We start from the raw sequence: 24676 nt of genomic DNA on the forward strand, positions 1-24676 counted from the left end.
AGAAAAGACTTTTGGAGAATTTTATTTCCATCTCCTGTTCCACTACTGTGTTTTCTTTTTTTTTTTTTTAATTTAATTTAATTTTATTTGTGAACATACTGTACAGAGGAGTTACAGTTACATGGGCAGGATAATGCGTACATTTCTTACCAAGCATTGCAGCCTCCTCCTTTGTTTACCCTTCACATCCCTTCCCAGCCTCCCCCCTCCCCCCCTAATCCCAATCCTTCTCCTTCCCCCCCCCCCCCCACTACTGTGTTTTCTAATGTTCAGGTCTCTGATGTGAAGCCACATGCTTGATAAGTAACTGCCCATTAGTGGTCATCCAGCTCAGTGGCATACTGATTTTTTAGTTTAGCTTTGGAAACAGAAGGACGTCACAGACTAGTAATTCTGAGCCCTTGGTCTCAATATAGCTGCCAGATTACAGTCTCTCTCTATGCTCTGCATTTCCTATTTGCTGTCTGCCTCTGATTCTTACCCATTTATTTCTCTGCCATATGTGAATCATAGTTTTGGCCAGTTCTTCTTCCACTACTGATGCTTGTTTTCAGGTTTGGGGAAGTGTAATTTATGATATACAAATGTCCCAGTATTTTTTCTTATTTCACTTTTGTTTGATCACTTCTTGGTTCTCCTTTTCTTCCATCAACATCCACAGATGGGAACAGTGAATTTGAGTTTACACCTTTCTTTCTTTCTTTCCTTTCCTTTTTTTCTTTCCTTCTTTCTTTCTTTTCTTTCTTTCTTTCTTTCTTTCTCTCTTTCTCTCTCCCTTCCTTCTGTCCTTGCTTCCTTCTCCTCTCCCTTCCTTCCTTCCCTCTCCCTCCCTCCCTTCCTCCTCCTCCTCCCTCCCTCTCTCTCTCTCTCTCCCTTCCTTCTTTCCTTCCTTCCTTCCTTCCTTCCTTCCTTCCTTCCTTCCTTTCTTTCTTTCTTTCTTTCTTTCTTTCTTTCTTTCTTTCTTTCTTTCTTTCTTTCTTTCTTTCTTTCTTTCTTTCTTTCTTTCTTTCATTCTTCTTTGTTGGTCGTGGGGCTGACCTCTGGGCCTGGGCACTGTCCCTCAGTTCTTCAGCTCAATGCTAGTGCCCTACCACTTGAGCCACAGCGCCACTTCCAGTTTTCTGGTGGTTTATTAGAGATAAGAGTCTTACAGACTTTCCTTCCCGGGCTGGCTTTGAACTGTGATCCTCAGATTTCAGCCTCCTTAGTAGCTAGGATTACAGGCATGAGCTACCAGTGCCCGGCTACACTTTTCTTTCTGATGCTACATGGAAATCTTAACTTTTTCTTATTTTTTAGGAAAGAATGGAATGATTTTTCATCTCGTGGCCACAGGAAAGTCATCTTTGAAGCATTTCCTGTGGCCATCTGCTTGAATCTGGGATTCCCTTGGCTGTCTAACCAGAAGTGTTTTGTTAGTATTTCCACAGTAGATGGGAACACCAGGTGTATAATGTTCCTAAGATCTAGCACCCCAGGACTCCCTTTTTCTCACTACAAGGTTGAGTGTCTCAATCTTGGCATTGCTGGCATGTTAGGCCACATGCTACTCTATTGTAGGACTGCCCTTTGGGTTATAGGATGCCTAGTAGCAGCTAGACTCTGGTTCTGCCCAGTAGTACCCCTGTGACTACTGTAAATGCCCCCTCATTTTGCTTTATGCCACCTGGGAGCAGAATTACCCTTAAGCTTGAAACCACTATTGTAGAAGAGGTCAGGAGCAAACTTAGCCCTGTTCTAACTACAGCCAGCTATTTTCAACATGTTGCTTGCTCACTTATGTTCCATTTCCTGCTGAGTCCCATGGTAATTGAGCTATGTGCACATTCTTATTTTCTTAGTTCTCAGACTTGAATGCTTCAGCTTTCCGCTTCCTAGTGCTTATTGTACTTGCAGCTGAGACCTGAATGCCCTCTCCCACTCTTAGAGATTCGTCATTATTTTCTGATCATCCAGAATGGTTTCCTAATTGCCTTCCAGTTTTCTTGCCTTAAAAGGGAAATAAAACCCCAAGATAACCCCCTAACACAGGCTGTGAAGGTGGTGGTTCTGAAGCACAACATATTTACAGGGAGCAGGAGGCTCCGTAAAAATGAGATCTGGCTTTCCTAGGCCCAAACACCTTATCCTAAAATAGCTGTCCCCTGTCTCTGCTTTCCTTCCTCCTCATCTTCCACTCTTTCTTTTCTACTGTATGCTGTGCAAACTACGAATTGCAACAAAATGTTTGAAAATTTTAAAGAAAATTCCCTTTAGAAAACCCTTTCTTTACTCTCTCTTCTCTACCTCCCGTTCTGTTATAGAAATGAGCTCCTTTTTACTTTTTATTTTTGTCCATCCTGGGGCTTAAACTCAGGGCCTGGAAACTCTCTCTGAGCCTTTAAAAAAATTTTTTTGCCAGTGCTGAGGCTTGTACTCAGGGCCTGAGTTTCTTTTGCTCCAGGTTAGTGCTCTACCACTTGAGCCACAGCACCATGTCTGGCTATTTCTGTTTATGTGGTACTGAGGAATCGAACCCAGGGCTTCATGCATGCTAGCACTCTACCACTAGGCCCTATTCTCAGCCCCCTCCAAGCTTTTTTGTTCAAGGCTAGTGCTCTACCACTTTGAGCCACAGCTCCACTTCTGGTTTTCTGGTAGTTAATTGGAGATAAGAATCTCATGAACTTTCCTGCCCAGGGTGGCTTTGTACCACAGTCTTCAAATTTCAGCCTCCTGAATAGCTAGGATTACAAGCGTGAGCCACCAGCACCTGGCTTGAGTTCTTAATTTTATCTATAGTTTCTTAATCAATTTGATCTTTATGATGTAGTTAGAGTTCCCCTATTTTACATTACTAATTCATTACTCAGCAAACATTCCCACCTGTGTTTATACTTCTGCAGCTCAGATTTGCTAAGACCAACGATAATGACTGCAAAGCATCTGCCCTCCCTGTTTCTTTCTGGCTCTACTTTTCCACTTTGAAAATTCTAAATGAAAACAAGCTGCTTTGTGCACAGAAGAACACTTTTCTCAGATGTGGTGGGTTTGCTTGCCTCCTGCCCTTTGTATCTAATTGCTCAATTGATGTGTGTTAATAAAGCAGAGCAGTCCTCTGTTTGACACAATTAACAGATGTAATTTTGTTTTCTTTTGTTTTTGGTGCCAATATTGGGACTTGAACTGAAGATCATATACTTTTGCTTGGCTTTTTCCACTTAAACCTGGTGCTCTACTACTTGAGCCATGCCCCCACTTCCAGCATTTTGCTGATTAATTGGAGATAAGAGTCGATTCTTAAAACATTTCTGCCCAGACTTGCTTCCTACTGTGAACCTCAGATCTCAGCCTCCTTAGTAGCTAGGTTATAGGCATGAGCCACTAGCACCCGGCAGTTTACTGTCTTTGCATGGAGGGCAGCTCTTTATTGATTGAGAGCTTTCTGTGTGCTTAGCACTGTAATGTATGTGATCTTCGGTCTTCATGGTTTGTGAAGTCACTGTTCATCACTCCATCTTCTTGGTGACGATATGGAAGGTCCTAGCATTTCTGAGCCCACATGTTGAGAGTGGGCATGGAGCTAGACCAGGTGCATTACAAACCCTCATGTTTCCCATGAGACATAGATTATTCAGAGAGGCTTATCTATCGCTAGTGTTCAAGTGCATAGGGTTTGGAGCCAGTTTCAACCAGCTTTGAATCTTGGCTACAGATAGACTCTACAATTTGGACAAGTTGCTTAACCTTCCTGAGCCACATAAAGTTCCCCAACTGATCAGTGGGAATGTTTTAGGTTATTGGGGCTGCTATAATAGAAATACTGTAAACAATGCAAATGTATTGCCCACAGTCCTAAAGGTTGGGAAATCTAAGATCAAAGCACCAACACATTCCCTCTCTGGTTAGGGCCCACTGTCTGGTCACAGATAGTGACTTCTCCCTTGATAGAGTGGCACACAAGTTCCCTCAGACCTCTTCTAAAGGCACTGATGCCATTCATGAGGGTTCTGTTCCCATAGCTTGATCACCTCTAACAATATCATACTGGGGATTTAGTTCCATCTGTGAATGGTGGGGGTGGGTCACAAATATTTAGACCATAGCAGGAGATACTTAACCTCCCAGGGTTAGGATGAGTATTTAACATCTACAGCACCTTGTAACTGCAGTGTTTATAGAATAACTGGCACCCTGTGTTGTAAGGAAAAGAAAACCAAGAAGCCACATTTTGAAGGATTGAATCTTGGCGTCTTTATTAAAAGGCCGGCAACTGCATGGTGGACTCCTGTCTCAAAGACCAGCAGCCAGCAAATACACTTAACACTGTTAGGAAACTGAGTCATGAAGGCCAGAGAGGAAAGAAAGAACAAAAACAATACCAACAAACCAATTCAGCTCCAGTGGAAAGCTGAACTGGGATGCCATGGTGACTGGAGAAGAGCCAGGAGCCAGGAGACAGGAACACTTGGCATGGCATAATGGTACCTGAGCTGGTGCTGGACTCAATAGGGTCAGGTCTGGGGGCAGGGTCATAGGAAACTACCAGTCCCAGGCTCTGGAGTACAGCTTTAGTAACCTATCAGCCAAGTGCCCACTTCTGCCTCAGGGATTCAGGCAAGCCATCACCTGTGGGTCAGGGCTTCACATTCCCCTACTATGAAGAAAGATGCCAGACCCTGGTATCCACCATGTGGCTGAGATGTCTCTGGCCAGACCTGATCTCCCTATTTCACCTGTATCAGAGAGCTGGGCTTACAGGGTCTGGGTGCTGAGGGAAGGTGGACTATGTGGAAGCCTACAGACAGCGAGGAACAGTTCTAGGGATGTACCTGCTCCCCTTCTAAGGAGGTGTTCCTGTAAGCCTACAGACGACAGGGCCAACATGGGCTATGTATTATAAGCATACAGCTCAGAAGACACACCTGTCTATAGATCTGTTCCAGAAGAGTCCCAAGCTGGGCATGAGGAAGAGAGTTCAGAGAACACTGTGGGTCAGGGAGGACAGGGAATGCTTAATAAGATCCTACAAGGGCTGAGCATGGTGGTGCACTTCTATAATCCCAGATACTCAAGAGACTGAGATCAAGAAGATGATGGCTCAAAGCCTGTTGGGGCATAAAGTTAATGAGGCCTATCTTCCTTCCTTCCTTCCTTTTTTCCTTCCTTCCTTCCTTCCTTTTTTTGCTTCCTTTCCTTCTTTCCTTTCCTTTCCTTCCTTCCTTCTTTCCTCCTTTCCTCCCCCTTTCCTTCTCTTCCTTTCTTTTTAGACTCTTAAACTGTCAGTGAAAGCAAGGAAAACATCCATCATTTTTTTGTTTTGTTTTGGGTCCGGTCGTGGGGCCTGAACTCTGGGCCTGGGCGCCGTCCCTCAGCTTTTTAGCTCAAGGCTAGCACTCTACCACTTGAGCCACAGCACCACTTCCAGCTTTTTTTTCTGTGTATGTGGTGCTGAGGAATCGAACCAAGGGCCTCATGCATGCAAGGCAAGCACTCTACTACTGAGCCACCTTCCCAGCCCACGTCCATCTTTTTTTGTTGTAGAAACATTTCAGGATCACCTTATGTTTCATAAAACAAGACCTGCAATTGTCATTTCTAACATAGAAGGGGATGTTGGCTGAGTGGACGATATGTTACTGAAATTATCGCCATAAAGCAGACTGATATGCTCCTGGTTGGCTCTGTAGTCATGGATAAAATGCATCAGTCCTCTTCCAGAAACACTGGAACTCGGTTAGTTCATTTTATGTTGGGAGGGAGTCCTAATGAAATTAGTCTGCACCTAGACTTTCTTTCACTGTTGCTGTGGAAACCAGCAATAGAAAATGGTGGGTTGAGAAAGAAAAATAATCAGTGCTAAACATCAGTAAAGTATAAGAGAAGTACGATGCTTTTTAAATACAGAATTGTAAATAAAAATCATGATACTTGGAACCAAGCAAGAGACGAAGAAGGTTCTGAATGCATCAAATAACTGAAAGTGTACATGGTTTCCCTAGGAAAGATGTGGAAAACAAATCAAATGATTTTTTTTTCAATAATGAATTCCGATTTATTTATCTATTTAGTTAGTTAGCCATTGGTTAGTTTTTATTAGTTAATATAGTGCTGGGGATAGAATCCAGGGCCTGGCAAATATTCTACCACTGAGCAATCCTTCTAGCCTCAAATTACAAAGAATATTTTCATCACTGCCGCATTCAGCAAAGTACCAGGTAGGCTCCCAGATAATCATTTTTTTTTTTCTATAAACAGGAAGAGGAACTGGTTGGCTTTGGAGAGAGAAGATGTTCCTAGTTGAAATGTTTTCCTTCCAGCTGGGGAAGAAGCAGGAGCATAGGTGGTGGCTGGCTGAGTGAGCTGCCTGTGTTTTTTTCTGGGTGGCTGTACTGGAGTAGGGTGAGAGAGAGAATGCTCAGGATACTTAGCCACCCCTTCTTTGGGGACTGTTTATGCCCTTGGGGAGTGGCCTCTGGAACTGCTTGTCAGCTGTGGGTGGGTTTTTATGTTTGTTTTCTTTTCTGTTTTCTTTTTGGCAGTACTGAGGTTTGAACTCTATACCACTTGAGCCACATCCTCAGCCCAGCCTGTTTTTTTTTTTTTTTTTTTTAAGTGCAGCTTTGATGTTCTGTGTTTTAGGTGCCTGTGTCACGCGCTTGGCCATCAGAACCCATGAGGACAGGCAGAGGCAGGGTCAGAGCTGGATGAGATGCATGAGGGCTTTTCATTTGGTCCTGATGATGTTGCTGACTAAGAAACAACAAGCTCAGAGAGGGAAGGGGAGGATAGTTGCCCCTCCCCTAGGAATGCCCATGCTGATGGGGTAATGGCAAGGCCTAGGCTACTCTGCCTGGCAGAGAAAAATGAATACAGAGCTATATCCTGCTACTGAGAATCATTTTTTCTTTCATAAATTACTTCAGATAGGGCAAGGATTCTATCGTCTTATGTCAGGTCTAACCAATTAAACATGCTTTATTAATTTTTAAAATGATACCCATTTTTATCCAAAAAAAGTAATTTTGTGCTTCTGTGAAATCTAACTTTCAAGTAATTCATTTGTATCTGTTCAAGAAAAATGGGATTGTTCTTTCACCAGCCCTTAAATTGCAAGGCTGTGGACATCTTATACCTTGACTCAAGCTGTCCCATTGTATATGTGTCTGTGTATCTGTGAGCACTTATGGTGTAACACCATGTTAGCTATCCATGACAGAGAATATGCTTTTAATTTGCTGAAAAGTAATGTCTCAAGGTCAATAATATTTCAAATCTGTTTCAATAATTTGGTTCAATCTGTTTTAGGGTTAAAGAATTAGACTAGCACAAAGGTATCCTCTCAGGAGTGGGATATTTCTGGCCAGATCCTAGGCTTATTTTGTGGTAGTACCTGCCAGTGTGGAGGATGGAGTTTGTGGGATGGGGGAGGGTAAAGCTTTAAGACCTCACTCACAGGTTCATGTTTTGGAAACATGCATTTTCCTTTTTGTTCTTCTCCAGAAAGACAAACATGCGAAGCGCAGCCAAGCCCTGGAATCCAGTTGTCAAAGCCAGTAGCCATGGCCCTGACCGTGCCCGGCCTCTCCCTACAACCTCTTCTGGCATGAAAAGTTCAAAATCTTCAACCTCGTTGGCTTTTGAGTCCCGACTGAGCAAGGTACAGACTTGGAGGGTGGGCTGTGTGCCAATCCTCAGTGGCCTGAGTGGGCAGGATTAAAGAGGGCTGTGGGTAAACTGGTGGCGCCTCAGGGCAAGAAAGAGGGTTCCCCAGCATGGGCTCCCTTAGAACTAGTATGCGGTGGTAGTAGGGGTGCATTAGGATTGAGGAAGAAATGAAATGCTTAGCACAGTAGTTAAGGATTATATAGCTGCTCTAGGCAGTGCTCCAGCACTACCCTAGATGGGGCCAAAGTCATCTCAATAGTAATAGTTCAAGCATCATTCTCCATCCTGCTCTTGCTGGGCCTGCCAGCACCTGGTCACACCTTCTATTAGGAAACCTGTTCTTCTCTCAAGCTCTCTCTTCCTCCTTGTTCCCCTCATCTCCAAGGTTAGGTGGGCTGAGTGTAGTCCACTCATCTCTCTTTCAACTCCATTCATTCTCTGTGTTGTACCCGACACTTCCCTTGCTGTCCTGAGATGAGATTCCTAGGAAATTCACCAATCTCTTTGAAACTTTTGAAAAATTAATATAGTATCCTGACTAGCATAAAAGGGAACTGTTAAATCATATTCTGCAATGGTTAAGCTTGATCATCAGAGGACTACTGACATTGATGGTACAGCCTGATTCAGGCTTGTTGCCTTGATAATTCAGATAACATGAAGGAGCCAAGGAGAGAGTGATGAGATCGTTGTGAATTGGTGGATAAACTCCATGGAGTTCTGAGCAGACTGAGCACAGCCTTCCTTTGTTTTGTTTTTGTTTTGTTTTATTTTGTTTTACCATGGTTGGATTCTTACAATGTTTCAGTGTAGCATAGAGCTGGACCATGGGTGCCTTGTCTTTTGGTGAAAATGAAAGATATCTCCATCTTAGGCCCAGATGACAATAAAAAGGTGTTCCACCCATGTGGATGTCTGAAGAACCTGTGAAAATTGGTTGTGTGATGGGAAGTTCTCTGCAAATGTGTCATGTGCATTGTAGGACATCTTGATTTCACTTTCTGCCCTAGTAAATATCAGTAGCAAGTCCAGTCATGGTGACATCTCAAGTTGTACTCTCCCATTTCCAAATCTACAAGAACTATTCCTACTGATAGTCATTTTCTTAGGTGACAGTGTCTGTTTTAATGCTATATGTGGATGACATCCAAATTCCTTCTTTATCCAGGACTGCCTGTGTGACAGCGCCCGGTGGATGTCTGAACACCACCTCCAGTATAAATGTCCAAAAGTGGATCTTGATTACTTCCCATCCATCTTGGTCACCTAAACCTGCTCCTCCTAAATCTCTTTTAGAGTAAATGGCACCTCTGTTTTTTTCAGTTGCTCAAGCCAGAGCCTCCAGCATCAATCTTGAGGCCTCTTTTGCTCATATCCCATGATGTATCAGTGAAATGGCATCACTTTTGCCTTAGGAATATGGGTCACCTTACTGTTTTGTAGAATGGGAACTTCTTTGTACAACTACTTAAAGATAATAAAAAAATTAAAAAGAATATGAGTCACCTACTGCCATTTCCAACCACCTCCCTTGTGACTGGCCAGGCTCCCCAAAGCATCTCTCTGCTTTATTCTTTATGCTCTACATGCTATTCTCACCAGAAGCAGAATAGTTCTTTGAACACACAAATCACAGCACTTTTCTGCTGAAATCTCTCCAGGGCTCTCTCCATTCACTCAAAGGGAAAAGCAAAGTCCTTCAAGTAGCCTGTGATGCCCTCAAGGTGCAACTCTATTCCCTTTCTGACAGTGTCACACTCCTCTGTTCCTGGGCTCCCAGAACATTGGCCATCTAGTCTCTGGTGACCATGATAGTAGCCCCTCACATATGCCAGGCACACTCCAGTGACAGCATGTTTGTCTTATCTTCTGCTTAGCAGCCTTTTATCAGAGATTTTGTTCCTGATCACTGTACAAAGCCATCCACCTTTCTCACCCTGCCATAGTGTCCCTCTCAGTACTTAAACTATCATATGTAAAACAATCTCCCCGAGGGTGGAATAGAAGCTCTAGGGTGGCAGTGTGGGAGGAAGGGGTTAAGAGTGGGAGTTATCTGCTTTACCATTGTTGACAGTTCTGACCCGAAAGCTTAGAAATTGCCTCCTGCCTGCTGACCAGTGGGCACTCCATTTTTATTGAAACCTTTGTCTCCTGTTCTCTGGGAATCTTGGCTCTGCCACTTGGTGGCATTTATAGAGTTGTGTCCAGGACTTGTGCTTCTTGGTCTGAGTAGCAAATAAGGTTTTATTTTCCATGAGTGTCTGACACATGACTTTATGACTTTATTGTTCTCTTACTCTGTATTCAACCATATTACTAGGGTTGATTTTTATTGTCTTTTATCTAATAGCACATTTAACTTAGATTTAAAATGGATAATATTATTCCACCAATAATATAGTGAACACATTCAAGGTATTTACCAATAATGTGTGAATTTTTTTTTTACAGGATCTCACTAGGCTGCCCTTAAACTTGAGATCTTACTTCCTCAGCCTCCAGAGTTCTGGGCTTATAGGTGTGCACCACTTGGCTTTCTAAAATATTTTTTAAGTAGTATTTAAGAAAAAGTTCAGCCAGGTGCCAATGGCTCAAGCCTGTAATCCTAGGTACTTGGGAGGCTGAAAATGGAAGAGTTGAAGTTTGAGGTGAGTCCAGGCAGAAAAGTTTGCAAGACCCTTCTTAACCCGGAGCACAGTAGTGTACAACTATCACCCTAACCTCTCTGAGAGGCTCAGGTTTGTAGGATGATGGTTCCAGACCAGCCTGGGCAGAAAACTCTACAAGATTCCATCTCAGCAGAAGAAAGCTGGATGTGGTGATATATCCCAGCAGTGATAGCCCAAAATAGTTGGGTCATAACCAAGCATGCACTTAGGCAAAAAACAAGATCTTGTCTTAATAATAACCAGTGAAAGCTGGGCACTGGCGGCTCACACCTGTAATTCTAGCTACTCAGGAGACTGAGATCTGAGAATCATGCTTCATAGCAGTCCGGGCAGGAAAGTCTGTGAGACTCTTATCTCCAATAAACCACTAGAAAACTGGAAGTGGCACTGTGGCTCAAGTGGTAGAGCGCTGGCCTTGAGCTGAAGAGCACAGGGACAGCGCCCAGGCCCAAAGTTCAAGCCCCACAACCAACAAATAAAATAAAATAACCAGTGAGAGACATGGATGGAGGCATGGCTTACTGGTAGAGGGCCTGCTTAGCAAGTGTCAGGCTTTGAGTTTTAACTCCCAGTAGGGTAAAGGAAGAAAAGAAAGAAAGAAAAGAGAGATGAAGGAAGGAAGGAAGGAAGGAAGAAAGGAAGGAAAGAAGGAAAAAAGATGGAAGGAAGGAAGGAAAAAAGATGGAAGGAAGGGAAAGAAAGGAAGAAAGATGGGAAGAAAAGGAAGAGGAAAAGAAAAAAGAGAAAGTTCTGAAGTGCAAGACTATTTCCTGGGGAGAAGTTGGTGTTTTGGTAACTCATTGCAAATACTTCTGTTTGAAATTTTCTGCTTTCCTTTCTGACTCTTGGCTTTCTTGGCTTGATTTTTTTTTAGAAAGAATGGCAGGGCTGAGGAAAAAGAGTAGCAGAAGGAACTGACTCATTCCTGTCCCCTTTGTTGCCCTTGTCCTGTTCCTCTATGCTTACAGTATCTTTCTACTGAGGTTGTAGGTAGAGGAAGAGGACTAAAAATCCAGAAGAGAAAAAGAGGAAATGTGGTTGTTAGAAAAAGCAAGTAGAGTTCCTTTCCCTAATAGTTTACTATGAGAAATTTCAAGCAGACAAGGAAGTTGAATTATGCACCTGGACTGTACCAGTCAACATCTTACTTGATCCACTTTAGAGTAAATGAATGTATTCTGTTTTAACGGGTTAAAAACAGGAAAGCTGAATCAAGTCCACCAAAAGTAGACTTCAATTTAATACCCAGTTTCACTGTACCTGCAGTGAAAGAATAAGGCAGAGAATACAGGGACCTAAATGGGAGTGGAGATGCTGATGAACCTCTTCCTCACAATATTGAGGTGCCAGAAGTACACAGGTTGTACAGGCCAGCCCATTCTGGCCATTTGGAGGTACATGTCACTGGGTGCCAGTGGCTAATGCATATAATTCTAGTTACTCAGGAGGCTGAGGATCAAGGTTTAAAGCCAGACCAGGCAGACAAATCTGAGAGTCTCTTATTTCCAATTAGCCAGCAAAAAGCCATAAGTAGAAGTGTGACTCAAGTGGTAGCGCACTATACTTGAATGAAAAAAGCCAAACAAGAGTGTAAGATCCTGAGTTCAAACCAATACACACACACACATAAACACAAACACACAAATCCATACCAGATTTGAAGAGTTAGTACAAAAAAATGCAGAGTACTTCATTAATAAACAGTCATTTTCCACATGATAACATTTTGGTCAATGATGAAGGCATATGCATAAGACTTTAATATTGTTGAAGAATTCTCACTGTCTTGATTATCAGAACAGAATTCTAATTCTTGAAATTGAGCAATGCCATTCCATTGACTTTGCTCTTTGTCTTTAATAAAAGTTAGTTGTTCAGGGTTCTTTGTGTCTGCACAAAAACTTTAGAATCACCTTGTGATTTGCTTATATATTGATAATGCATGCCTGTTTTTATTATATAAATTTTAAATGTTTTCTCCTAGCTTATCCCTTTGTTCTTTTTCAGAGAAATGCTTTCTTTTCACATGGAATTTAATTTACTGGTATTTTATTTTATGGACTATGCTTTTATTGTCATATCTAGACTTTTCTCCTGTCTTTTCTGAAACCTTCAAGAGCTTGCTAAAGTTTTAAAACTTGCACTTAGTCCCAAAGTTTACTAATATTTAATTTTACAAGTAATAAAGATTGTATCAAAGTTAAAAAAAAGAATTCCTATAGCCTAATGATGTCATAGTTACCACAATGTCATAGCACAAGGAACTATTGTTGTGTTTATGGTAACATGCTTGTATGATTGTGTTACCAGTTGTATAAAAGAATAGCCTATATCAGCACCAATGAAGCATACCTGTAATCCTAGCTACTCAGGAGGCTGGGATGAGAAGATTCCAGTTTGAAGCCAGCTTTGGCAGGGAAATCTGTGAGACTCTTATCTCCAAAAACCTGGAAGTGGAGCTGTGGCTCAGATGGTAGAGTACCAGTCTAGAGAAAGTGCCCAGACCCTGAGTTCAAGCCCCAGTACTGGAAAACACACACACACACATACACACACACACACACACACACACACACTAACAGCATGTAAATAAAATTTGGTAGGGATAATAAATGTGCTGTTAGTTTATTATATATTATGCTTTTAATCATGATTTTTGTTCTGTTTGTAAGGGAAAAAAAAGTATGGTGTAATATACCCATAATGCCAGACACTTAGGAAGAAGAAAGTAGTTCAAGAGTAGCCCAGGCAGAAGCACAAAACTCTATCTGAAAACAAACCAAAGGACATTGTACTTCTTTTTTTTTCTTTTTCTTTTTTTTTTTAGGTCCAAGACTGGACCTCAAACTCTGTACCTGCCACTTTCGCTCATTGGCTAGCACTCTACCAACTGAGCCATGTCTCCAACCCAAGAACACTGTACTTCTAAACTGATATGTTGAATTGAAACCCCGTTTTACAACTACTTAAAGATAATAAAAAATTAAATTTAAACATAATACATACAGATGCAAAAAAAGAGTTGGGGATGTGATTCAAGTGGAAGAGCACCTGCCTGATAAACATGAGTCCCTGAGTTCAATCCCCAGTACCACTGCCAGAAAAAGAAAGCATGCTATCAAACCAGTTGTGTGATATCTGATGTTACTGCATCTCCTTATTGCATCCTTTTCTTTTGTGCTTGCTTTTCTCTTGTGTTATGTTGCTTTGTTCATCAGAGCCTTAGGAGAAATAAACATATACATACATATATATATATATATTATATATACAGAGAGTATACATATATAGATATAGAGACTGTATAGTGTATAAATATGCACATACACATACATAGAGATTATATAATAAGTGTATATATGTAGATATGTATATGTGTATATATACATGTATGTATGTGTACATATGCATATACATAACACATATATATAATAGGCTACATCTGTGGAAGAACCTCTGTGATGTTCATAAAGCAACAAAATAGCCTAAAAATTAGTTTCACAGACCATAGCCTGTCAATGACAAATGTCTATATATTATATTGAGTGTATGTTGAAAATATTTTGGATACTTTTGCTTAAAGAAAAAATTTATTAATTTTTATTTATTTTATTTTACTTTCCTAAAAAGTGTTACTGGGGTTTGAACTTAAAAATTTTTTTTTGGTGATACTGGGCCTTACACTTGCTAGGCAGTTGTTTTATACCATCTCTTTTTTTCCCACTGGTTATTTTTAAATAGGATCTAACTTTCTGCCTCCTACCATGCTTGGACCTCCATTCTCCTATTTTTCACTTCCTAACATAGCTGGGAAGAGGGCTGCATACAACCATGCCCAATTTCTTCCATTGAGATTGAGTCTCATGTATTTTTCTGTTCAGGATTGCCTAGAATCATGCTCTTTCTGATCTCAGCCTTTCACATAGCTGGGGTGACAGATGTGCACCATCACACCCAGCTGTGGGTTGAGATGGAGGTCTCATGTATGCCTGGGCTGGCCTTGATCTGTGATCCTTTAATCTCAGCCTCACAAGTAGCTAGGATTACAGACATGAGCTACTGGGCACCTGGCATTTTGATTTATTTTTAAATATGTTCACTAGACAGTTTAAGAGCACATATGTAGTTCAAATTATATTCCCATGGACAGTGCTGCTCTAAACATGGTTCTCAAATGTGTTAGACCAGCAGGGTGCCGGTGCTCATGCCTGTAATCGTAGCTACATAGGAGGCTGAGATCTGAGGACCATAATTCAAAGCCATCCTGGGCTAAAAAGTCTGTGAGACTCTTATTTCTAATAAACTACTTAGAAAAATCCAGAAATAGCACTGTGGCTCAAGTGATCAGAGTGCTAGCCTTGAGCACAAAGAGGCTCAGGGACAGTGCTTAAGCCCTGAGTTCCAGCCCGAGGACTGGCAAAACAAAAAGTGTGGTAGACCAAGAAGATCGACATTGTTTTGGAACTTGTTAGAAGTTAAAATTCTCAGGCCCTTCCCCAGACCCAGGAAATCAGATACTGGAAAGCTGGTGATAGGTCAGGGGTAGGGGATCCAGGCAGTAGTCTGTTTCATTAAACACTTTTGATGGCTACTCATGTGTTGGGGATCACTGTGCCACTGTAGCATGATATTGACCCCTGGGTACCTAAATTCTTTTGTGGCTGATGATGTTGGAGCTTCCAGTTTTCTCTCATCTTTGTGAAATAGAGAGGAACTTCTTAGTTCCTTTAATCTTTGAGGTATTTAACCTTTTTCCTTTTGTGAGCATTCAAATGCAGGTGCTCAGGAGCTTAAATAACAGTGAAACTGCTCATGAAAACACTTAGGAAGTTTATCAAACAACATTGAAGCCCTCCCTGAGATCTTCTGTAATAAGCCAGAAACCTCTGGAGTGCTGAGGCTGTGTTCAGTGACCAGGAAACAATGCCAAAAATGCAGCCATGAGTAGAGAAAGAACACGAATTAGTAACTGAGACCTACTGCCTTTCCCTGTTTGGTATTACATTCAAAAACTAGTTTTCAAGGACAGCTACAACCAGTTTGTAGCCTTTATGATCTACATCTTGGGTAAGCTTCTCATGTGGTCAATCTTTTTCTTCCTTGTGCACAGGACTTCCAGGGTTCCCCTTAAAAACTCTGCTGGCTGTGAGGTTCAGCTCAGTGGTAGAGCATCATCTGCTTAGCATGCATGCAGCCCTGGATTCCATCCCTAGCACCAAAACAAAAACAATAACAAAAAGAAAAAGAAAAAGGAAACCTCTGCTTTGGCAGCTACTGAGGAGGTGAAGGTATTACTTAAATGAAGCCCATTAACTTTTCCTTTGGTGTTTGGGCATCATTTGATTTGGGAAAGGCATATTTTCACAAAATCCAGGACTAGGAAACATTCAACAGATCATACAATAACTTAAATACAACTAGTAATAGTTTTGGACTGGCAGTGCTCCATATCAACTGAGCTGTGTAATGTGCTCATGGTAATACATATTTTAGGGGCTGGGAAGGTGGCTTAGTGGTAGAGTGCTTGCCTTGCATGCATGAGGCCCTGAGTTGATTCCTCAGTACCACATAAGCAGAAAAAGCCAGAAGTGGCGCTGTGGCTCAAGTGGTAGAGCGCTACCCTTGAGCTGAAGATCTGAGGGATAGCACCCAGGCCGAGTTCAGGCCCCAGGACTGGCAAAAAAAAAAAAGTATGTTAATTTGTGCATGTGTGTGTACACATGTGCTTGTTTGCATGCACATGTGGGTATGTGTTTGTATATATGTATGTGTACTGGGGCTTGCAACTCAGGATTTTGTGCTATTACTCAGCTTTTCCTGCTTATGGCTGGTGCTCTATTACTTAAGCTATTCCTCTAGTACCAATTTTTTTGCTGGCTAATTGGAAATAAAAGTCTCTCAGATTTGGGGCTGGGAAGGTGGCTCAGTGGTAGAGCACTTGCCTTGCATGCCTGAAGCCCTGGGTTCGATTCCTCTGCACCACATAAGAAAAAAGCCGGAAGTGGCACTGTGGCTCAAGTGGTAGAGCGCTAGCCTTGAGCTGAAGAGCTGAGAGACAGCGCCCAGGCCCAGAGTTCAGGCCCCACAACCGGACCCCTCCCCCCCCCAAAAAAAGTCTCTCAGATTTGTCTGCCAAGGTTGGCTTCAAACCTTGATCCTCAGCAAGAATTATAGATATAAGCCACCAGCACCCAGCTTGAAATTTCTTTTATTTATTTGCTTCTTTTTTAAACTATGATGAATTATGCTTCGTCAAAATTACATGTGATAAATCCACAGATAAAGTTGGCTTACTGTACTTCATGCTCTAGTTTCTTTTTTTCTTTTTTTGTAAATATAAAATTGCTTCCATTGCTTGCAGTCTAGAGAATCATCTTTGGGAGAAAGACAACAAAGCTGGTGCTCTCTGGCTGAGTTCAACCAGACAACTATGATTGCAACTATGATGATAATGGTGGTAGTGATGCTGATGGTGATGATGAAAACAAATGAAAAAAACGATAATATCTACTAACATTCCCTATGTTCGTGTGTGTGCGCGCGCACGTGTGTGTGTGTGTGTGTGTGTGTGTGTGTGTGTGTGTGTGTGTGTGTGTGTCTGTTTGTATTTGATAGTACTGAGGCTTGAATTCAGGGTGCTGTCCCTTAGCTTTTTCATTCACAGCTGGTGGTCTTCCTCTTTAGCCACAGCTCCTCTTCAGGCTTTTTTTGTTGTTTCTTTTTGGTGTCTGTACCAGGGCTTGAACTCAAAGCCTAGGCACTGTCCCTGAGCTTCTTTTGCTCAAAGCTACCACTCTACCACCTGAGCGATAGTGCTCCTTCTGCTTTTTGTGTTTATGTGGCACTGAGGAATTGAACGGAGGACTTCAGGCTTTTTGATAGTTAATTGGAGATAAGAATTTCACAGCCTTTCCTGATGGGGCTGGCTTTGAACTGTGATCCTCAAATCTCAGCCTCCTGAGTAGCTAGGATTACAGGTATGAACCACTCCCCACCACCGCCATTACCCCCACTCCACTTCTCTATATTCTTAATGAATTTTGAGTTCTTAATTAAAGGCATAATCCTAGAGATAGATATGTTGTTGTTGTTGTTTTTCATTTTAGAGTCAAGGAAGCAGAGTGGTCAGAAGAGATGGATAGGATCTATCTCCTCTAGTTTCTCTAGAGCCTGGTGTATATCTTTTACCACCCCCTGGACTGCCTTCTACCTGAGTGATTTCTGGCAGATAGAAGACCTATGTCCTGGATTCTCTTTTGCATCCCTTTACCAAATAAAAATAAACTAAGCTACAGTATTTAATAATAGTTGCTATTAAGGTAGCTCTAGACATGTCTGTCTCTAGTCTTCAGGTGTGTGTGTGTGTGTGTGTGTGTGTGTGTGTGTGTGTGTGTGTGTGTGGCGTGCTGGTGTTTGACCTCAAGACCTTGTGCTTGCTAGGCAGTCACTCTGTCTCTGAACTATGCCTTCAGCCATTTTTTGCTTTAGTTATTTTGGAGGACAGATTCTCCCTTTCTGCCTAGGTGTGTGCCAGAACCATTATCTACCTATTTAGGCCTCCCATTGTAATCTGGTTAATAGTTACACATCACTGAGCCCAGTGATTGGCCTAGGCATTGGCCTAGACACACAATCCTCCTAATCTCAGTCTCCCAAGTGGCTGGAATTACAGGCATGAGCCACCAGTGCCTATTGCTTAGTAGTATTTTTTAAAGAAGACTTAGCAGTTGTTGAGAGAGTTTATTTGCAGTTTTGTCAATTAGTGCTAAAAGACTCTATCTGGAGTATAAGTATGAACTCATTTAGGAGTCCTTCTCAGACTTTGGTACCTTTCAGCAAATGTTTGTCTTACTGATTTTTGATAGGGAGCGGAGGTATTCTGTTTTCTTCCTGTCAGCCCATAGCAGTGTTTCTCCAGCTTCCATGGAAGTTTCTTTCTTACCTTTGGATACATTTTCTGTATGAAATAATGTAAAGTGCCTTGTATTGAGCACATGGTAGACATTCAGACTATTTCCCTTTCTCTGCTTCCTCCTGATACATATGACTAAGCCATATTTTCTTAGCCCTGAATTTTTGTGTGTTGGCTTTTCCTGCATTTTGTACTTACAACATTTTCCCCCAACCAGAAAAGCAGATTTTTTGTACCCCTTGTTACCATAGCACCCCTTAATAGTTTCACTTTCTGTAGTTTCAGTTTAGCCATGGTGCACAAATATTAAATGGGAAATTCCAGAAATAATTAATCCACAGGCTATAAATTACATGGCATTGTGAGTAGCATGATGAAATCTGCCAATCAGCTGAGCATGTAAATCATGGCTTTGTTGGCCATATCCATGCTGTATGTGCCACCCACCCGCTGGTTACTCAGTAGCCATCTCAGATATCGCATCAGCTGTCCTGGAATCTCAGTGCTTGGGCTCGAGGTTTGCATTATTTTACTTAATAATGGCTGGAAATTCAGGAGTAGCTCTATTAGCAATTTGAATGTGACACATACTGATTCCTTTCAGTAAAAAGGTGAAAGATCTTGACTTAGGTGGGAAAAACATGTATGCTGAGGTGGTCAAGAACTGCACTAGGAATGAAACAACACCTGTGTAGAATTTAGTACTGCCCAGGTTTCAGGCACCCACTGCACATAGGGGAGGCTACTGTATTTGAAGCATGAAGAAGTGGGTCTTACTCTACTCTTGGAAGCAGTTATGGAAGATCATCTCTTGGCATGTGAATAACTGAAGTAATAAGCTTTGCATTTTCTTACTTCACACAGTCAGAGTGCTCAGACTGCTCTCAGTATAGCCACATCCCTGGTCCTCTAGTTCTGTGCAAGTACATTTTGGTCTATGGTCTTCCCTACTGTAAATGGTCTCTTCATCTTCTTCCTTTCCTTCCATCCTCTCTCTAGCTCAAGAGGGCCAGTAGTGAGGACATGCTGGACAAGCCTGGTAGTACCACCTCATCAGGGACAGCACGACTGAAGAAGACTGTGACAGCAGGAGCGATTTCTGAGCTCACAGAGAGCCGCTTGAAGAGCAGCACAGGTATGGGGGAGCCAGAAGGATTGAAGGTCCCAAAAGGCTACTCATCTCAACCCTGAGAAAGAACATCTGTAGTTACACTTGCTGTCCTCATCATATGCTTACTGAGCACTTGGGCTGTGCCAGGCTCTGTTTCAGTATGGAAACAGAGGTCAGTGGTATCGTGGTCCCCAGTAATCCTCTTGTCAGCATATGTGTGTGTGACCCTTCTGGGATCCAGGCAAGGTGGTGTGTCCTGGGTCGTGTTAGATTATTGTTAAAGATGTGCTGTCCATCCCCTCACCATAGTGCAGTTCCCAATGCACTACTACGTTGTCTAACATGGGAAGTAACTGAAGATGCCATTACTGGTGAAGGATAAGGGTCAAAGAGAAGTGGACATAATGATGGTGTTCTCTCCTCACAAAAACATCTGTTCCAGACCACGATCACAAAGGGCTATTTTAATTCCTACAGTTTTCAAAAAGGTGAATCTGTAGAGATTACATATGGCTTTTGGACGTAAAGGGAACAGTCTGGTGTTTCTATATAATAGTTTTACTGTTTTAAGACTGATTTAAGGGCTGGAGGCATGGCTTAATTGGTAAAACACCTGCCTAGCAAGCATGGAGCTCTGAGCTCCAACCCTAATAATGACAAAAAATAAAAATAAAACACTTACTTCACACTGAGCAGACACACGTATACATATACATTTATTTTTTTTTTTTACCTTTAATTTTAAAAGCACAACAGATGAATTTATATCAAGTCAGCCTAACACTGATTCCAAAAGCTAACAGGGAGCTGGGAATGTGGCTTAGTGGTAGAGTGCTTGCCTAGCATGCATGATGCCCTGGGTTTGATTCTTCAGCACCACATAAACAGAAAAGGCTGGAAGTGGCGCTGTGGCTCAAGTAATAGAGAGTTAGCTTTGAGCAAAAGAAGCTCAGGGACAGTGCCCAGGCCCTGAGTTCAAGCCCCAAGACTGGCAACAACAACAACAAAAAAGTTAACAGGGCATCACTGAAATACATAGAGTAATCTCACTCTTAAATGTTTACACAAAGATATGAGATCAGAATATTAGCAAAAAGAGGGGCTGGGAAGGTGGCTCAGTGGTAGAGTGCTTGCCTTGCATGCCTGAAGCCCTGGGTTTGATTCCTCAGCACCACATAAGCAAAAAGAAAAAAAAAGCCGGAAGTGGCGCTGTGGCTCAAGTGGTAGAGCGCTAGCCTTGAGCTGAAGAGCTGAGGGACAGCGCCCAGGCCCAGAGTTCAGGCCCCACGACCGGACCCAAAAAAAAAAAAGAATATTAGCAAAAAGAATGAGATAATAAATGTAAAAAGGTAGTATACAGCATAACCAAGTAGATTTAGGTCATCCAGTAATGAAAGACTATCAGGAATTAGAATATAGCCCATCATGAAATTTTAACATACTCAAGAAAAACCATATGATCATCTTGATAGACATGAAAGATGTATTTGTCACAACTAGCAACCTTTCTGACTTAATAACAAACTCTTGGCAAGCTATAATGTATAGACTTTTACCAAAGAAGTATATATCTTTTCAGGTACCGTGATGAGCACCTATAGTCCCAGCTACTCAGAGGCTAAGCCCATGAGCTTGAAGCCAACTTGGCAACATAGAGACCTCATTCCAATGAGTGTATATATATATATATATATATATATATATATATATATATATATACATACATTCATACATAGCTTTCTTATCAGACACTAGTTAGAAAAGATGGTAATGTAAGAAACAATTCCATTTATGAAAGAAGGAAAATGATTTTTTTAAAAGGTGAGAAATACAGTTAATTGTACAAGAGGCTATCTGTTGTTGTTGAGGTTTTTTGTCAGTCGTGGGGCTTGAACTCGGCCTGGGCACTGTCCCTGAGCTCTTCAACTCAAGGCCAGCACTCTACCACTTGAGCCACAGCACCACTTCTGGTCTTCTGGTGGTTAATTGGAGATAAGTCTCACAGACTTTCCTGCCTGGGTTGGCTTTGAACTGTGATCCTCAGAGCTCAGCCTTCTGAGTAGGTAGGATTATAGGCGTGTCCAGCTGGCTATCTGTTGTTGTTGGTTTTTTTTTTAATTCTAAAATCCTTTTGAAGAACAAGTATATGAGTAGAAGATTATACATGTTTCTGGGCAGGAAGATTAGTAGAAAAGTTTAAGATTAATAGAGTATTAAATGTAATACGGATTTCTAAGTAGTCTATCAATGCATTTTCATCCTAATTAAAATACCAGTAGGAAAACAAGAATAGAACAGTGGTTTTTCATTGGGAGGGGCTCAAATCAGTTCCCACCCCACATTCCAGTGAGCTTTTGGCCTGTCCTAAAGACATTTTTTGGTTGTCACAACCAAGAGATGATACTGACCTCTAGTGGATAGATGTTGCTAAACATCTTACAAGGCATTGAACAGTCCCCAGCAATTATTCTGCCCAGCTGTCAGTGGTACTGCTGTTGAAAATACAACCATGATCTAGAAGAATAAATAACCTACAATAACCAGGAAAATTCTGAAGAATAACAATCAAAGGAATAACCATAAACACTAGTGGAACAACAAAGAAAATCCAGGATGAACTGGTGGATTTATTATAGGGTAAATATCAAGATGGAGAATTCCTTAAAAAAGCAGTGGCTTAGGGGCTTGGAGTGTAGTTCATTGCAGAACATACACATAGGAAGGGACTAAAAGAGAAGAGGAAAGGAGGAGAGGGGAGGTTGGGGAATAGGTGAGAGGGGGTTGGGAAATGGGAAGAGGAAGGGGAGGGGGTGTCAGAGCTTTAGGAAAAAAAAAATCTGGATCTCAATCTCATTTCTCTCATCAAAATAAATCCCAAACGGAGGAAAGCTTTAAATATAAAAAAATGAAAGTACAAAGAGACGAAACATCAAGAGAATTAATTAGTAATCTTAGCCTTGAGTGTTTCTAAGTAGGAACATACACAAAATTATACAGGAATACATGAAAAATGTAATCACACAAATATACAAAGTGCTTTGCTTTGTAAAAAAGAAAAGAGGAAATGTTTGCAATATATGTATCAAAGGGCTGGCTTAGAATAATTTATATAAATCTATAAGAAAAAGAACACAGTAGAAACTGGGTGCTGATAGCTCACACCTGTAATCCTAGCTACTCAGGAGCCAAAAGTGGCTCATGTGGTAGAATGCTAGCTTTGAGGGAAAAATCTCAGGGCCAGTGGCTAGACCCTAAGTTCAAGCCCTAGGACCAACACACACACATACACAAATTATATACTAGAAAAAATATATAGCTCACATAAAAAGAAACACAGATAGAGGGAAGATGCTCCACCTCATTTACGGTTAAAAAATACTAATCAAAACAACAATTATGCATTATTTTCTCTAACAGGTTATCAAAAATTGAAATAATTCATTATTGCTGGGATTCCTAAGGGTGCAAGGACAGCCGGCACTACACATGGTTGATGCACAAGGACAATGCATCAATGCTTTGGGTTTAGCCAAGGGTTTCTGCTGCTTGGCATTATAGTTATTATTTATTAATTCTGTTGCTGCCCTTGTGAATACCAAACATGTGTTCTACAACTGAGCTACACCTTTACCCCTCTACTATTTATTATTTAATATTATAAAATTAATTTGTATTTGAAAAAGGATGCCAGATTTATGAGCCTAATGTTAAGTGGTAAGGTATTGACTACAACATAAGCCTGTATCAGTACAGGCTGTTTTAGTTATGAGGTTTAGGGAAAGTTGAATAGTATGCAGCCATGAAAGTAGACATCGACTTGCCTTACTTGTCTTGATGGTCAAGATAAATTATTAAGTGAGGAAAATAACATAATGTTACATACCATGATCTGATTTGTTTTCATTTTTAAAAGTATATGTTAATGAAATTATGAACTTTTTCTGGAAAAATGTAAAAATAGTTATCTTTGATGAGTTACCAGAATTGAAAGTGGTGAGGGAAGATTACTTTAAGTTTTCCTATATTGTTTGAAAACAATTGAACTCTGGGGTCTGCACTCCTTAGGCAGATGCTCTATCACTTAAGCTATTCCCTGAGCCCTTTTGGTTTTTAGTGTTTCAGATAGAATCTCATACTTTTGCCATGGCTAGCATCAAGCTGTGATCCTCCTAAATCTGCCTCCCAAGTCATTGGGATTATAGGTATGTACAACCTGCCTGATTCTGAAAACATAACATAGGTTCTTATTTTTTTTAATCAATTAAGTAAGCTGGGAAGGTGGCTCAGCAGTAGAGTGTTTGCCTTGCATGCATGAGGCCCTGGGTTCAATTCCTCGGCAATATATAAGCAGAAAAAGCCAGAAGTGGTAGAGCACTAGCCTTGAGCTGAAGAGCTCAGGGACAGCGCCCAGGCCTAGAGTTCAAGCCCCACAACCAACCAAAAAAAAATTAAGTAAATATGAGTTATAACCTAACCTTTCCCCTCCTTCTTGAATTTTGTGGTATTTCTTAACCATTTGTTGCTGAGTTACTTGATAATTTGCTCGTAACATGTGTTTCTTTATTTAGGATTCTAGCTGAAGACCTTAGCTTAATTCTATTTCCTAATATGGACAAGTTCCCATATGCATGGGCACCAGCCTCCTTGTTTATCAAATGAAGTGACTACAGATCCACCACCTAGGATGTTCTTGGAGTGGTACTCATGACTACTGCTTAGACCATAATGAACTATTGAAATAAAAGAGACTGCTGTCCTCCTGGCTACTCAGATTCACTTTCTTAGTGTATCTATTTTACTGAAATTAATTGTTTTACTTCATAGGCTTGATTTAAATTTTGGTCTCTAGAGGTTTCAGTCAGTTAGTTTTGCAGGGCTAGTAATGGAGTCTTCAACTTCACATGTGCTAGGAAAGTGCTTTCCCACTGAGATTTACTACCAGCTTTGGAGGTTTCTTTGTTGGGTTTTTTGGAGGTTTTATTTTTAAATACGGTGTCCTCAACATTTGCATACCAGCATCTGGACAGTTGGCACTCTCATATGCTGTTGTGATATCCCCAAAGTACCTCCTTCCTGGTGAATTCCAATCTGTCAGGATCCACTGTTAGAAGCAGCAGCGGGCAATGCCTCTCTGTTGTGGACATGGCTACCCTTGTTATTGTTCAGTAGTGTTTGAGTATCATTTGAATATTTCATTGCATTTTTGTCTACATGTATCTGAATCTGTTTTTCATACCTAAATCCAAATACCTGAGATAATTACTTTAAAAGGAGAAGTGTATGTGTGTGTGTGTGTGTGTGTGTGTGTGTGTGTGTGTGTGTGTGTGTGTGTTATGC

At 41.3% G+C, this 24676-nt stretch overlaps 1 protein-coding gene across 8 annotated transcripts in view; it reads left to right on the top strand.

Annotated features, from left to right (window-relative positions):
• Window positions 1-24676, top strand: part of Specc1 (sperm antigen with calponin homology and coiled-coil domains 1) — a 246676-nt gene that overhangs the window by 49196 nt on the left and 172804 nt on the right. For all 8 annotated transcript variants that reach the window (XM_042673715.1, XM_042673718.1, XM_042673720.1 and 5 more), the window contains exons 3-4: window positions 7483-7639; window positions 19228-19363. In XM_042673715.1, coding sequence (XP_042529649.1) covers window positions 7493-7639; window positions 19228-19363 — 283 coding nt within the window. In that variant the 5' untranslated portion in view covers window positions 7483-7492. The remainder of the gene's footprint in view (window positions 1-7482; window positions 7640-19227; window positions 19364-24676) is intronic.

This window comes from Dipodomys spectabilis, unplaced genomic scaffold (assembly GCF_019054845.1).
Source record: "Dipodomys spectabilis isolate Male_0828 unplaced genomic scaffold, ASM1905484v1 ptg000018l, whole genome shotgun sequence".
Taxonomy (NCBI): domain Eukaryota; kingdom Metazoa; phylum Chordata; class Mammalia; order Rodentia; family Heteromyidae; genus Dipodomys; species Dipodomys spectabilis.